Raw genomic sequence first — 12,420 nt, forward strand, 5'->3', positions numbered from 1 at the left:
AAAGAGATGCAGGAGATATGCTTCACTTATTAGTTAATTCTCACATCCTGCACACACACACACACACACACACCCCTAAAGAAGCTCTCTTTCTGTCTTTCTCTTTCTTTATTCGTTATGTTTAAGACTGATGACTACGTGGTCTGGTAGCCTTGTCTGGGTGTTTCCTTCTGACTAAGTGCTGTGTCAGTCAGACCTGATTGTGTGTGTGTGTGTGTGTGTGTGTGTGTGTGTGTGTGTGTGTGTGGGTGTGTGTGGGTGTGTGTTTGTGTGAGAATGAGGGGCGGATATTGAGGGTAGATCTACTCACTGTTTCTTGTTTTTTAAGCAAGGTGGCAAGATAAAGATCACTTAGTTTCAGCAGATCATAGATATGCCTTATTTCACAATTCACAGTTTATTATTTCTTCGACTTGAGGTTCAGGGAAAACAGCATTCCTAAAGCAATTATTTTCAACCACTTACGCTATCGTTATCTGCAGATGACACGGCAGCAGGTGCAGCTTGGGTAACACTTAGCGTCTAGCCGATGTATGTCAAGGTCTGCTCACATTCTAATAATATTTTTGCATTTGGAAGCTGAAAACATGGTGACAGTGTCTCTCTCTCCCCTTATATAATTTCATCCTGTGTGAGTTTGTGTGAATTACACTGTAGGATATTGATGGTCCTCACAGTCCAAGTCAATTTTACACTTATTACAGTTTAGACAGGCAAAGAGAAGTTTTCTGCCAGGACATGTCAAACATGCCCAGCTTCATTAAGAATATTTGGGAGAAGGAAAGGTTTTCCAACAGGACTCTTTGTTATTGTTTTTGCTATTTTTGTACAACTCTGGAAACATTAAGTGCCATTTTGTGCCATTTTCCTGGTTGTGTAGGTGGTAAATTGGCAAGTCCTTGATTTCTCTCTAACCCGTCCTCGTCATGTCGCTGTTTCAGGGCACAGAGTGAAGATAGAAGACCCCCAGAAGATGCAGTTCTCGGACAGGCTGTCAGAGATCGAGCGCTACCAGCGGTCTATGCGGATAGGCCCAATGAGCAATAATCCCCGCCCCAGCCACCAAACCCACCTTAGCACCACACAAGGTGAGGACCACTGATACATACAACCACAACCAACATCTAAATCACCACAACACTGTACACTTAGCTCACATTAACCACCATTACATGGAAGTAAATATCCCCTTCAATAAAACAAACATATTTAGTTTTTTTTGGCCGGTGGGTAAGTAATCTGAAATACAAATCCGTAACACAGTACATGCAGTTCACCCAGCATTAGGCCAAGAGCCCTTCATGTGAATTTCCTCCACGTGGGGCTTTCGAGTTCTGTTCCACTAATCTGCGAGCTGTTATGTGTGTTGGCCGTCCGAGGGGAAGCTCGTGTCAGTTCTGTCCCCGGATGCCCTGCGTTGGTGGGTCTGGGCCCCACAGCATGCAGGGTTGAGTCTGTGGCCAGGTGGCATGGCGGATACTGCCAACCGAGCTTGGCCTGGGTGCTGAAGCTGGCCTCCGCACACCGCACACTACAGCCTCAGGAATGTAACAGCCGCCCGCTACCTTGGCAATCACGTCACTCTCAGACTGGTCGAATGTGCGGGGGCAGGGGTGGGGGGGGCGGCTGAGACTCAGACTGAGGTGGTGCGATAGAGGGGAGGGGGCTGTTTCATGCATGTGTGTGTGTGTGTGTGTGTGTGCTGTGGACAGCTGCGTGGGAGATGGTTGGAGTGAGGATGAGTGTTCACTCTCTGTCATATGTCAGAGCCTCTTTGACAGAATGCCATGTCTGGAAGCATACAGACTAAACACGCACGCACACACACAAACACACACACACAGAGTATGCCCTCCACTTCCACCCACTCTCTAGTTCTCATGCTAGCTAATGAATCTCATTACCTTTGTATCAGCATGTTGCTGTGTACAGGAGGGCTTGTTTGGGAGCTCTGGGCCGTGTGTGGGTGGAACTCTATCAGTGTGTATCACAGCCATACAGCAGTGTTTGGCCTTGTGCTTAGCTTAGCTAGCGCTGAGTCACCAGTATGGGCCTATCTAACAGCTGACTGCAGAGAACACGGGGTCTTTTGCCCTCTTCCCCCATGCCCTTACTTACTGTTGATACTGATTGTTCTATCGCACAGCCTGTACCGAGAAGAAAACATATCAGCCATTTTAGAAACACCGCCGACCGGTTACGCTGAAAATAAACGTTGCGGAGCTTCAACACAATACAGCTACTGTGATGATAATTTTCTGATGGGTTAGAGTTTGGCGTGCGTTTTGTAGGTTGTCTGCCAATAAAAAGCCCCCTGCAGCTAAGCTTACACTGGGAGCTTTAAGTTTCTGAGCACTGCCTTGAATACCAGTGGGGGCTCCGGTCGGCAGGGAGAGGTGTACAGACTTGGTCCAGACAGTAGACGAAGAGGAGCTCTTTGCTCTGCTCTCATCTGCCTCGCACGGGATTAGGACAAGAATTAGAGCGTCATAGCCTTGTCAGGCTTCAAAGGACTGCTATGTTGCAACACACACATGTACAGTACATACATGGTGAGCAGACACAACACATTAATATCAGTTGGAACCGTCAGAGACAGTAAAGGCCTTGAGCTTCATGTTACAGCTGCCAGTGACTGCAGGCCGTCTATAAGAAGTGTGTGTAAGTGAGGCAGACGAGGGGAAGGGCTGTAAAAACCACACACCTTAATCTGTGGTATTACCATCATGACGGCATACCGCAGGGCAAGAGTGGTAAAATAATTAAATAACAGAGCAGTAGGGCCCTTTTCCCTCCCACCTTGTCTATCTGTTGGAGTGTCTTGAGCAGTAGACTGGAAACGTATGCTCACATCACACACACAGCGCTCCTGTATGTGTAAGAATCACGCACAGACAACAACGCCACTGCTACAGTATTACAAGCGAAGCTCAAACAAAAATAGACTTGTTGTAATAAATCCCATTCAGAGACACACAGGGAAGTGTTTACATATCAACAGCACACACGTCTCTGCTTTTGGCAGCCCTGCCAGACGCTGTTGTATTTTGCAGATACTTTAAATCCCGGAGCCTGTTTGTTTGAGAATTGCCGGGTGATAGATCGCCCATCAACACGTTATAATTAAATGGATTCCCGCCTCACTGTTACAAAAGATGTTTTCCATTATCCGCGGCTGGAACCTTGCATTTCCCCCCTTGAAGACAGCTAAATAAGAAAATACAGTGTCATCTCCTCCTAAAGCCTCCTTGCTTCATATTGTTGTCTGAGCAATGAAATACTGTCTCAGTTTTCTTGTCAACAGGACGCCTCTCCAGACATCTGCTCAATGCTACCCTGGATTCTTAAATCTCACGCGCACACACACACACACACACACACAGACGATTGCACCATAGGCACATTGAAAATACAAAACACACACGCACACACATACACAATTGTGTGCTAGTGTTGCAAGTTCTCCGCTAGTGCCCCAGACAGACAGGGTAATTAAGAGCTCATTACAGTGCATGCAGTGACAGGATTCCTGCACGCTGGCAGACGCTGCATTCGCTGCTTGTTTTTGTTCTTCTGTGGCCACAGGTAAGCCTGCTAGACATGTGGAATGATTCTCAGCGAGGGTGGAGGGAGTGTGTATGTGTGTGTGTGTGTGTGTGTGTGTGTGTGTGTGTGTGTGTGGTTGAAAATGCGTGGTTCAACTAGTGCAGTCAAGCAAATTTGACACACAGACAATCAAGTACTAAATTGTTATTCTGGTTTTCAAAACCTCAAGTGAGGTACATGTGTATACTATATGTGTCTGTGGGTGGCAGTTTTTTTTCTTCCGCTGATACAGAATGCAGTTCATCCTTTAATATCTAACTGTGACATTGCATTCATGATACACACACAGTTCTTTCCACTCTTGAGAAAAGCAAACAGATGAACGAAAATTTGATTTTCCTCAAAGTGGAAAACAGATTCCAGTTTTACCTTGTTCCATTTTAAATGCAGACAAAACTCAACAAGCCCCTGGCACAGCCTCTAACAGACAGCCGAGACGAAAGCGGCTCTTTTAACTTAAATGTGTTTTAACAGTGAGAGCGGGGGAAAAAAAGAAATACAGCAGCAATTTAACCATCCAAAAAAAAGTCCTGGCACTTTTGAGGTGGTATCATTTAACATGTTATTTGTTCCAACACCTGTGTGTTCCTCTCTGAAGATGAATATCAGATACTAGCATAACGTTCCGCCATCAAGTCAAGTGCTCAATGCTTTGATGAGGGCCCAGAAGTGTGTGTGTGTGTGTGTGTGTGTGTGTGTGTGTGTGTGTGTGCGCCTGTCTGTCTGAATGTGTCACCCATGTGGTGATGTTATTAAAAATGTCAGTAAAATCTCTCAGAAATAATATAATACACATTTCATTTTTGAAATGTGCTCAGCATTTATCCGGCAAGTTCTATTTTAAAAAAGCAAACCTTTTCTATTAATGATACTTCCACAAGAGTTGGTATCTCTGGCTTCTTCCTGCACAACTGGCACACATCTGCCACAGCTGTGCTTTGGCCCTCTTGTCCAGTACATTCAGACTGTGGCATCTGGACTGGACTTAACTTGAGAAAGTCCTGTTTGATGGAGGACCAGCCCGATGCAGCCGTTCCCCTCCCGCCTCGTCCACAGTGACCACACTGTTTACACCACGTAAACAAGCTGGCCGGCCCCCCCAGGTTCGAGGCGGCACTCTGCTACTGCTGCGGCTGAGAGGCTCACACTAATTCACACATCCAGAATGACATGATCAGCCAATTAGAAGCAAGAGCAAGACAGGAAATTAGCACCGTCAGGTAGCTGTGGTGTGGACTTAAGAGTATAGCCGTCACGCTAGTTGGGTTTCATGCTGATTTCTGCCAAACCCAAGCAGGAAGCTGGCCCTCTGAGGCCAATACAACCAAAACGAGTAGGAATCTGGACCAGTCCTTTAGACACTCTGTTTTACTTCTGCACTCCACTATTTACATAATATGTCAATGGCCGCCACAGAGTTTATTTGTTATGGTGCCTGAAAGCTTCACTTGTGGTTACTCTCTTTTTGTGACCCTGAGATGAATAATTCAAACTGAAAATGTTTTTGTTCTTCAACAAAAAAAAAAGAATCTTTTGATGCCGCCTCCTTGGGTGAAAAAAAAGAAAGAAAAAGAGAAGTGAGAGCAAGTTGTTTTTTACCAGACTCAACTGTTTGTGTAAGTTATAATTTCACATCAGAGTCAGGCTGAGTTTTACATTTCAGCAATTACAGAAACTACATGTGTGCCATGAACAGTCTCTATTGAGTCTGGGGAGAGGGGAAGGGTGGGAGGACGACGAGCTCTCAAAGAGAACATAGGATTTTTCAGCCCATGTGTTTGTTTTTGCTCACGTTATAAGTGAGGGCTCAAAAGACATATCAAATGTCCCACATAGCTGAGCCAAGGCCGTGTTCCTCCCCTCTCTAACACGCTCTCTTTCTCTCTCCTTCCCTCGCTGGCGTCTGTCTTTCTCTCTTGCTTGCTCTCTCACATTCTCTCCCCGTTGCGACGCCTAAGGCCTAAGCGAAACAGGAAGCCAGCACAAGGACCGGCATTCACTGTGTCTCAATGACACGCTTCATTACGGCAGGCGCATTACATGTCTCAGAGGCGTTGCTGGATCCGGAGTCACGAGGATGGACGCCATTTTGGCTCAAACATCTTTTCAGCCAGTCCTTTCATCTACACATGCACTTCAAAAGCAGTGCATGTGTTTATTTGTGTCCTTCCCCAAAACTACACTGGCACCACCCCAAAGCTACTTATTAGTGACGCAGTCGCTGCTTCTTCCCATCCCAGCCCCTACCCTCCCCGCTCCTCAGCTCCGCCCAGGGGGTTGGTCCTCTTATTAACAGGGGTAATCTGTGCCTCTGCTATTGACGTTGTCTGCCAGCCAATCAAAATATTTGAAGGAAATGTTTATTTTCTTGAGCGAATCGCACCAGCTGCTTGCAAGCCTTTCTGAATAAGGCCATTTATGTGTAAGAATTTGCCATTGTGAGGTATAGTGCAGGACCTCTCAGTGACTGAGTGCTGATTTGGGCCTTTGCAAAGGAAGTGGAGGAGCTCCAGGGGAAGCACAGATCTTACACATGCTGAGCCCAGTGCAGCTATAGGTGAACAGCCCAGCGCCACCCCCCTCTCTGCTTCTGGCATCCTTCTCCATCCTAATTGCCACTACAGGAGGTTAGGAGTTTACTATACTGCGGTATCTCAACAGCGGAGGGCACAGTCATAGTGATACTACATGATTGACCGCAGCTGTCATTAAAGGCAGAGCATCATGAGAAAAAAATGTGGTTATATAACACATAGGTTTATGTCTTAAATACTGATATACATTTGAAGAAATTTTTAACAACACTGTTCAGAGGCTTGGGGACCAGATATCAGCACAGCCAATATGCTGAGACTGCCCATGTCCACAGAGCTCCGTGCTAGTTGTCTTGTAACATCTACCCCGTCTCAGACCGAGAGCAAACAGCCCCTGTTTGTGTCAGCCCTCCTGTGGTGTGGCCGTTAAGTGTGAAGCAGGGTCCCACGCGTTGGGCCAGGAGTTCATCGACCCTCCTTCGCTTCCTGACAGCTCGGCTGGACAGGCTAGCGAGAGTCCTGCACTTCACAGGTCTCCGCTGCCCCTCCAGTGTCTCGCCTGAAAGACCCAAAAATATCTCTCATGCACCCATCAAGCATGTTTTTCCAAGCCTGATCTCACTCTGGTGAGAAAACCATCCCCTCCTCTTCCCAATCTTCACTGCTCAGTCAGCAGAGGCCAACCTGTGACAGGAAGACACATCTCCAAACCACCAGATGTCAGGACAGTTTTGACAGGTCTGTCACAAAGAGAGGTTTTTTTTGGATCGTGCTTCAGATTTCTATGGCACAGGCAGAAACTTCCTCACCCTGTACACCTGCAATCATCAACTGGCCGCCCACAGGACACATACAGCTCACCACAGCTTCACATCTGGCCCACAGAATACTAACCAATTAATAAAATTTGAGGAGGAAAACAAGATTTTCAGTATTATGAATATCTAGTGTTTTTTCTGCCTATATTAAAGCACACCCCAAAAACTGAGATGGAAAAAATGTAGTCGTGATTTACTAACCCCAAATAAATGCGTTTGACCTGCAGGTATTTTATAAATCTGTCAGCTAATTAGCTTATTATTGACCCACAGGTTCAGGTGAGATTACTAGAAAATATCACAGGTCATTCATTATTAATTATTTACAGAAACATTGCATGGAACAGTCCATCTTTCACCTCCTTTCTCCCTCTCTCTGCGACTCTCACACAAACACATGCCGCTGCACTAAGTCTGTGTCTCTGTCCATATTTTTGTCCTCAGTCCTGCCAGTTGTGCTACTATAATGCATAAAGCTGGCAGTTTGAGCTTGGGATGGGGTCCAGTGATTGATTAACCCATGTTTTTGCGGGTTGCACAGTGCAGATTGGATAGGTAAAACTGAAACCACTAAATGGAGTGGCTTGTACCATATCTTCATGCAACAATGGGGACAAACTAATAGTTCTTATCTAAAAAATAATTTCCCACTTGCTTTTCTTTAACATCTTCTTGTCATTTTTTTTATATGCTCTTATATAACATTTTGTTTTATCCACTTTTAGTTTATCATTAAAATAATTGTATTATATTGTTAAACAATTATTAATAAAATGATCGAATGATGATAGGCTAATTTGATCTAGATTCTTTTTTCAAATTCTGGCCTTTGGACAAATTTATCTGAAGACCCCTACTGTACACATAAATATACATCCGACACTCTCTCTCCCTTCCACAAAATACAGGAATTTTGCTTTTCTGCACAAACAGAATTCCTTCACTGATTTATTTCAAATAAGCAGATCCCAGTGCTCACCTTTCGTTCATATTGTGTCTTATAACAGCCCTGTGGCAGGAGCAAATGGACACCCCCGCTCTGAAGACATGCAAAGTGGAGGAGGACCTGAGACCATGGCCAGGTGAGACAGCGCAATGCCCCTCTTTCTAACTTTTTTACCACACCATAGACGTCTGTGTAACTTTGCTTCAGGCAACTCTTTCAAGCCTTTCCTCACATGAAGTCTGACCACAAATTTGATGTGAATTTGAGGAAAGTGCATATACATGCATCTCTGTACTTCTGTGTGTGTTAATGAGAAAATTGTTTTGAAGGGTGTTTGTTAGTTGCTAAGATGTAATCATCATGTGCGGCCCAATCAGCAAGCAGCATGAGAGGTGAGGTCACTACTAAGTAATGGCCTTAATTACTAAGTGTGAGCAAACAGGCTCGAAAAATACAGGGGAGATAATTGAGGCACTGTAGACTGCCAAGGAGCATTCACACCTTCAAATGTTACATCTTCAAGAACATCTCAGAACAAACTGAAGATCTCCAAACATATTTATTTTAATTAGACATTACGACAGCCTTTCAAATTGAAACAAGCAAAACTGAAGAGGAGCAGCGGGAGAGGCGGGCATAACATAGGGTGTGCCATTCGTTGTGACAATTTTGGAGTCTGTTTCGTTTTGCCCGTAGGGCCCTACTACACCCCATTGCATTCCTAGAACGCCACCACCCTGCCTGCCTTATTTTTCCCTCCCTCCCACTTTCTTTTATTTGTTTCTTGGAGATTTGGACCTTTGTTGCTTTCTAACAGCCCCCACAGTCTTCTATCTGTCCCCTACCCAAAAACCACCACACAGCACCAGACATGCTGAGTCATCCACTCACACTGTGCTGAGGACACACATTCAAACACACACAGAACAAAGGAAAAAAAAGACTTTCAGATTCTCACTGGTCTTGCTCTCTTTTCTACAGTTTAGCAGAAATAGCACAATGCCTGAAGCTGAGACCGGGGAATAACATATTTACATGTGTTACTACTTGTGTGAGGCAGATTCACTGCAGAGCAAGACATTCATGACAAGGTGGAAAATGTGATTGACAGTGACGGTTAGTAAAAGCGTATGTTTGAGGCATTTCAGCCTAAACTTGAATTGCCAGGACATTTAGACAGTAAAGCACATGTGGCAGAGATGCAAGAAAGTGTAATAAATGATGACGCTACTTGTATTCAAATACCATTATCCTAACAATAACAGTATGCATGGTCTAGGGTCAGCAAAACACACATCACATCAGTGGCTTTACAAGGAAGTTTCATGTCTCTAATAGAAAAGGATTTACTTAACAAACAGACATATTAATCATGTCACCTTGTTTGTTGATGCATTAGGAAAATCTCAGGTTTTATTTGTCATCACAAACATCCTTTCCCCATGCTTGTACTCATGTCACAAGTTGGTGACATGCAAAATTCACTGTACTCACATGATAAAGTGCCTAACATGGATGAGGCTTTGGGGCTGTTGACCACGGTGTCACAGTACAGAGGTGATTATCATTTGCATTGGACATGATGCTTTGGCCCAAAGCCTTGGCGCTTAAAAAAACACCTGGAGATCATTTGTGTTCATTTGGGTCTCCTATTCTTTGGCAGTTCTGCCCTGGCATTGTGTTGCCTTGTCATCATCACCTTGTTATCAACAATAATTACTCATCCTAATGGCATACGCTATTCAAACCAACCGAACCAGTCAGTAAATCAAAGAGAAAGCTCTCTGCCTCTGAAAGGAGTTGCAGTGCAGCGGTGTTTCTTTAGGGATCATCTGAGGAAAACAATCTCACTGCACAGCGCAGTGTGTGTAGCTGGATGAGGGTTCCTCTCGCTCTTGCCCTCTCTCTCTCTCTCTCTCGTTTCCTCCCCTCCACTTATTTGCCTGAGACACCATTCCCTGGGCGCTGGCCGTCACAGTTTGCATCAAGCCTGAGTAAACATTTCACAGGTGATCGTCTGTGTTTGCATCTCCCCTTTGCCAGGGCCACCACATGCGGACACGCACGCACACACACACACACACTCATAACTCCGTGCACAATTACACACATAGACGTGGCTGCCTCAAACATGCTCTTATGTTAACAAACAAAATCAGTTTCTCCCATATGCAAATGAGGCAAACCTCCGGTCATATCTGGGTTACACGCTTGACTGTGGACTAGTGGACTTCTTGAGCTGAGCAGAAAGGAGGAGGAAGACTCCACTCGTGGTGTTGCAGAATTAAATAAGTGCATGGCGCTATGCTTGAGAGCTAGAGGAGGAAAGAGAGTGCTGGAACACTATGTTCTCTATAAAAGCCCTGATTCCCAGCTACCCACTTCGTAGACTGGGAACATCACAGACAGCAGACTGTGCCAGCGAGCCCTCTGGGGTCCATCCCCTCTCCTGTCCCTGCAATTTAGTCAACACGTTTCAGATGAGCCTAATGGAGATCATGTGTGGTTTTGGGCCGCAGAGGTTACAGGCAGCTACTACCAGGCTCAGTTAGGAAGACCCTCTCTGCCAAAGATACACCACTGTTACCACAGCCACAACAGCGAAGCCTGTACTTATACTGGGTGGGGGAGGGTGGGGATGCAGGAAGGTATGCAACATGGTTAAGAAAGAGAAAAAGCAGACTGCACAACTTTGCTTCTCAGTTACAAAACAGTTTGTTCAGCCCTCTCCTCCAGAGGGAGCTACTGTACTGTAGAGAGTTTAAGGTGGTAGCAGGCACCTCCTGGCTCTGAGCCAAGTGCTTGATACTCCACAAGCCCATTAAGGTGTTGTGATAAGTGTCCAGTCCAGTTTCCCCTGACAGAACACAGGAGTCGATCCCCACCGCAGTTTAGCCAACACGTTTCCACCAACTCCAATTAAATGGAGATCATGTGCGGGGTGGGCCGTGGCAGCCAGAGCCATCAAGTCCCCACGCCACACATCCCCTCCACAGCTTCACCCTGAAGCCTAAATTTAGCGCAGACAGAGAGAGATGAAGAGACGGGGAGAGCGAGGGAGAGAAAGAGAGAGCAAAGGCTTTTGGGAATCCGGTAGGAATTAGTGGGCCGACTCCACTTCACCCGAATCAACAGCAGCTGAAGGCTTGGATTTTCCTCGCGTGAAATCAGATATGGAGCCGACTCCAGTGCCTGGTAGACTCTGGAAAAAGAAACAGCCCCCCCACTACCACCAAACTCCCTCATCCCAAAAAGAAGAGGAAATTCAACTGCAGAAGTGTGTTGTCAAAAAAAAAAAGTATAGCAGGGGCCATGGAAATTGCAAAGGAACAGATTTTTTTGCAGCTGAAAATGGACCCAGTTCTCCAGACATAGGGAAAAGACATTTCAACGAGACTGTGGCACGCAAGTTTGGCATTCTCCCCCCTCAGGGCTGTGGCGTGCAAGCGCTTGCTATTTCACAAATACAAGCTCTCTTTTCTCTGCCATCCAAATCCACATTTTACACTTGCAGTCATGTGGGCACATTGGACCCATGAAAGCCACATGCGGACAAACACATAACCATAGATGGAGGTGTGTGTAAGTGTATGAGTGTGTGTGTACAAGCGGCAGGTGTTGAAGGAGCTTACTGTATGTTGACATCAGGTATGAGGAACTCTGCCTAGTCATTGTGGCGCACAACCAAGTTAAGGGCGTTTACAGTTCCAGAGAATTTCGGCCTGGCCGTCGGCCACCTTACCTTCTTCCAAAATATCTGAGTTTCATAAGCGAAAGACATGACATACTTAACTTGTCAGGCAAGACTTAATTTTCACACCTCCAAATGAGAATTATAAAGTAATGTTTATGGACCCCAAATAGCTATGATGCTAGTGTATTATGAAAGTTGCTTTTCAGTGAAAAACTACAAACTGACCAGAGAAATCAGGAGAGGTTAATACGAAAGATGTTTACTAAATATTGCCTTAGTGACTTTATACTTGTAAAATTAGTATAATACCTTCTAACTTACATAATAAAACAGAAATATGGAACAAACCCATTATACTACAGTAAAATGGCAGCAGGCAGCGTTCAGAAGTCTGACACGCCTGCAGAACTGTGAATGGGTTCATATCCAAAGCTCAGGATGTAAGATCAGCCAATACTACAGTTTAGTAAGAAGGGCAATATGGTGTTTGAGTTAAGGAACTAAGTTGGTGACAGTAGCAGCCCCAAATCTCAGCGAAGCACACTGCCAAGTCAAACCCTCAAGCAATATTTCTCTTTCCCTCTTGTCAGCTGAGTAAATTAGAAAGTGTGCAGTAAAATTGAAGTCCTAACAGCTGGGTTCATAGCGCTCTGTTACCTGTGAGATTACACTAAGCAGTAAACTCTGACAGGTCCTGGACTGTGATACACATTAGGTTAGAGGATATTCACGGAGAAACACACCTTTTTTTGTTTCTCTTCCTTCCCTCTTTCCTTCCCTCTTTCCTTTCCTTTTTCCTTCTCTGTATCGCTGTCTCTGATT

At 45.2% G+C, this 12,420-nt stretch overlaps 1 protein-coding gene across 3 annotated transcripts in view; it reads left to right on the top strand.

Annotated features, from left to right (window-relative positions):
• The window catches only part of runx3 (RUNX family transcription factor 3), a 53,116-nt gene that overhangs the window by 36,966 nt on the left and 3,730 nt on the right, over positions 1–12,420 (top strand). For 2 of the 3 annotated variants that reach the window (XM_033643106.2, XM_033643107.2), the window contains 2 exons: positions 942–1,088; positions 7,966–8,040. In XM_033643106.2, the coding sequence (XP_033498997.1) occupies positions 942–1,088; positions 7,966–8,040 (222 nt within the window). The remainder of the gene's footprint in view (positions 1–941; positions 1,089–7,965; positions 8,041–12,420) is intronic. The other variant, XM_078174918.1, reaches the window with a different exon arrangement.

This window comes from Epinephelus lanceolatus, chromosome 15 (genome assembly GCF_041903045.1).
Source record: "Epinephelus lanceolatus isolate andai-2023 chromosome 15, ASM4190304v1, whole genome shotgun sequence".
Classification (NCBI taxonomy): domain Eukaryota; kingdom Metazoa; phylum Chordata; class Actinopteri; order Perciformes; family Serranidae; genus Epinephelus; species Epinephelus lanceolatus.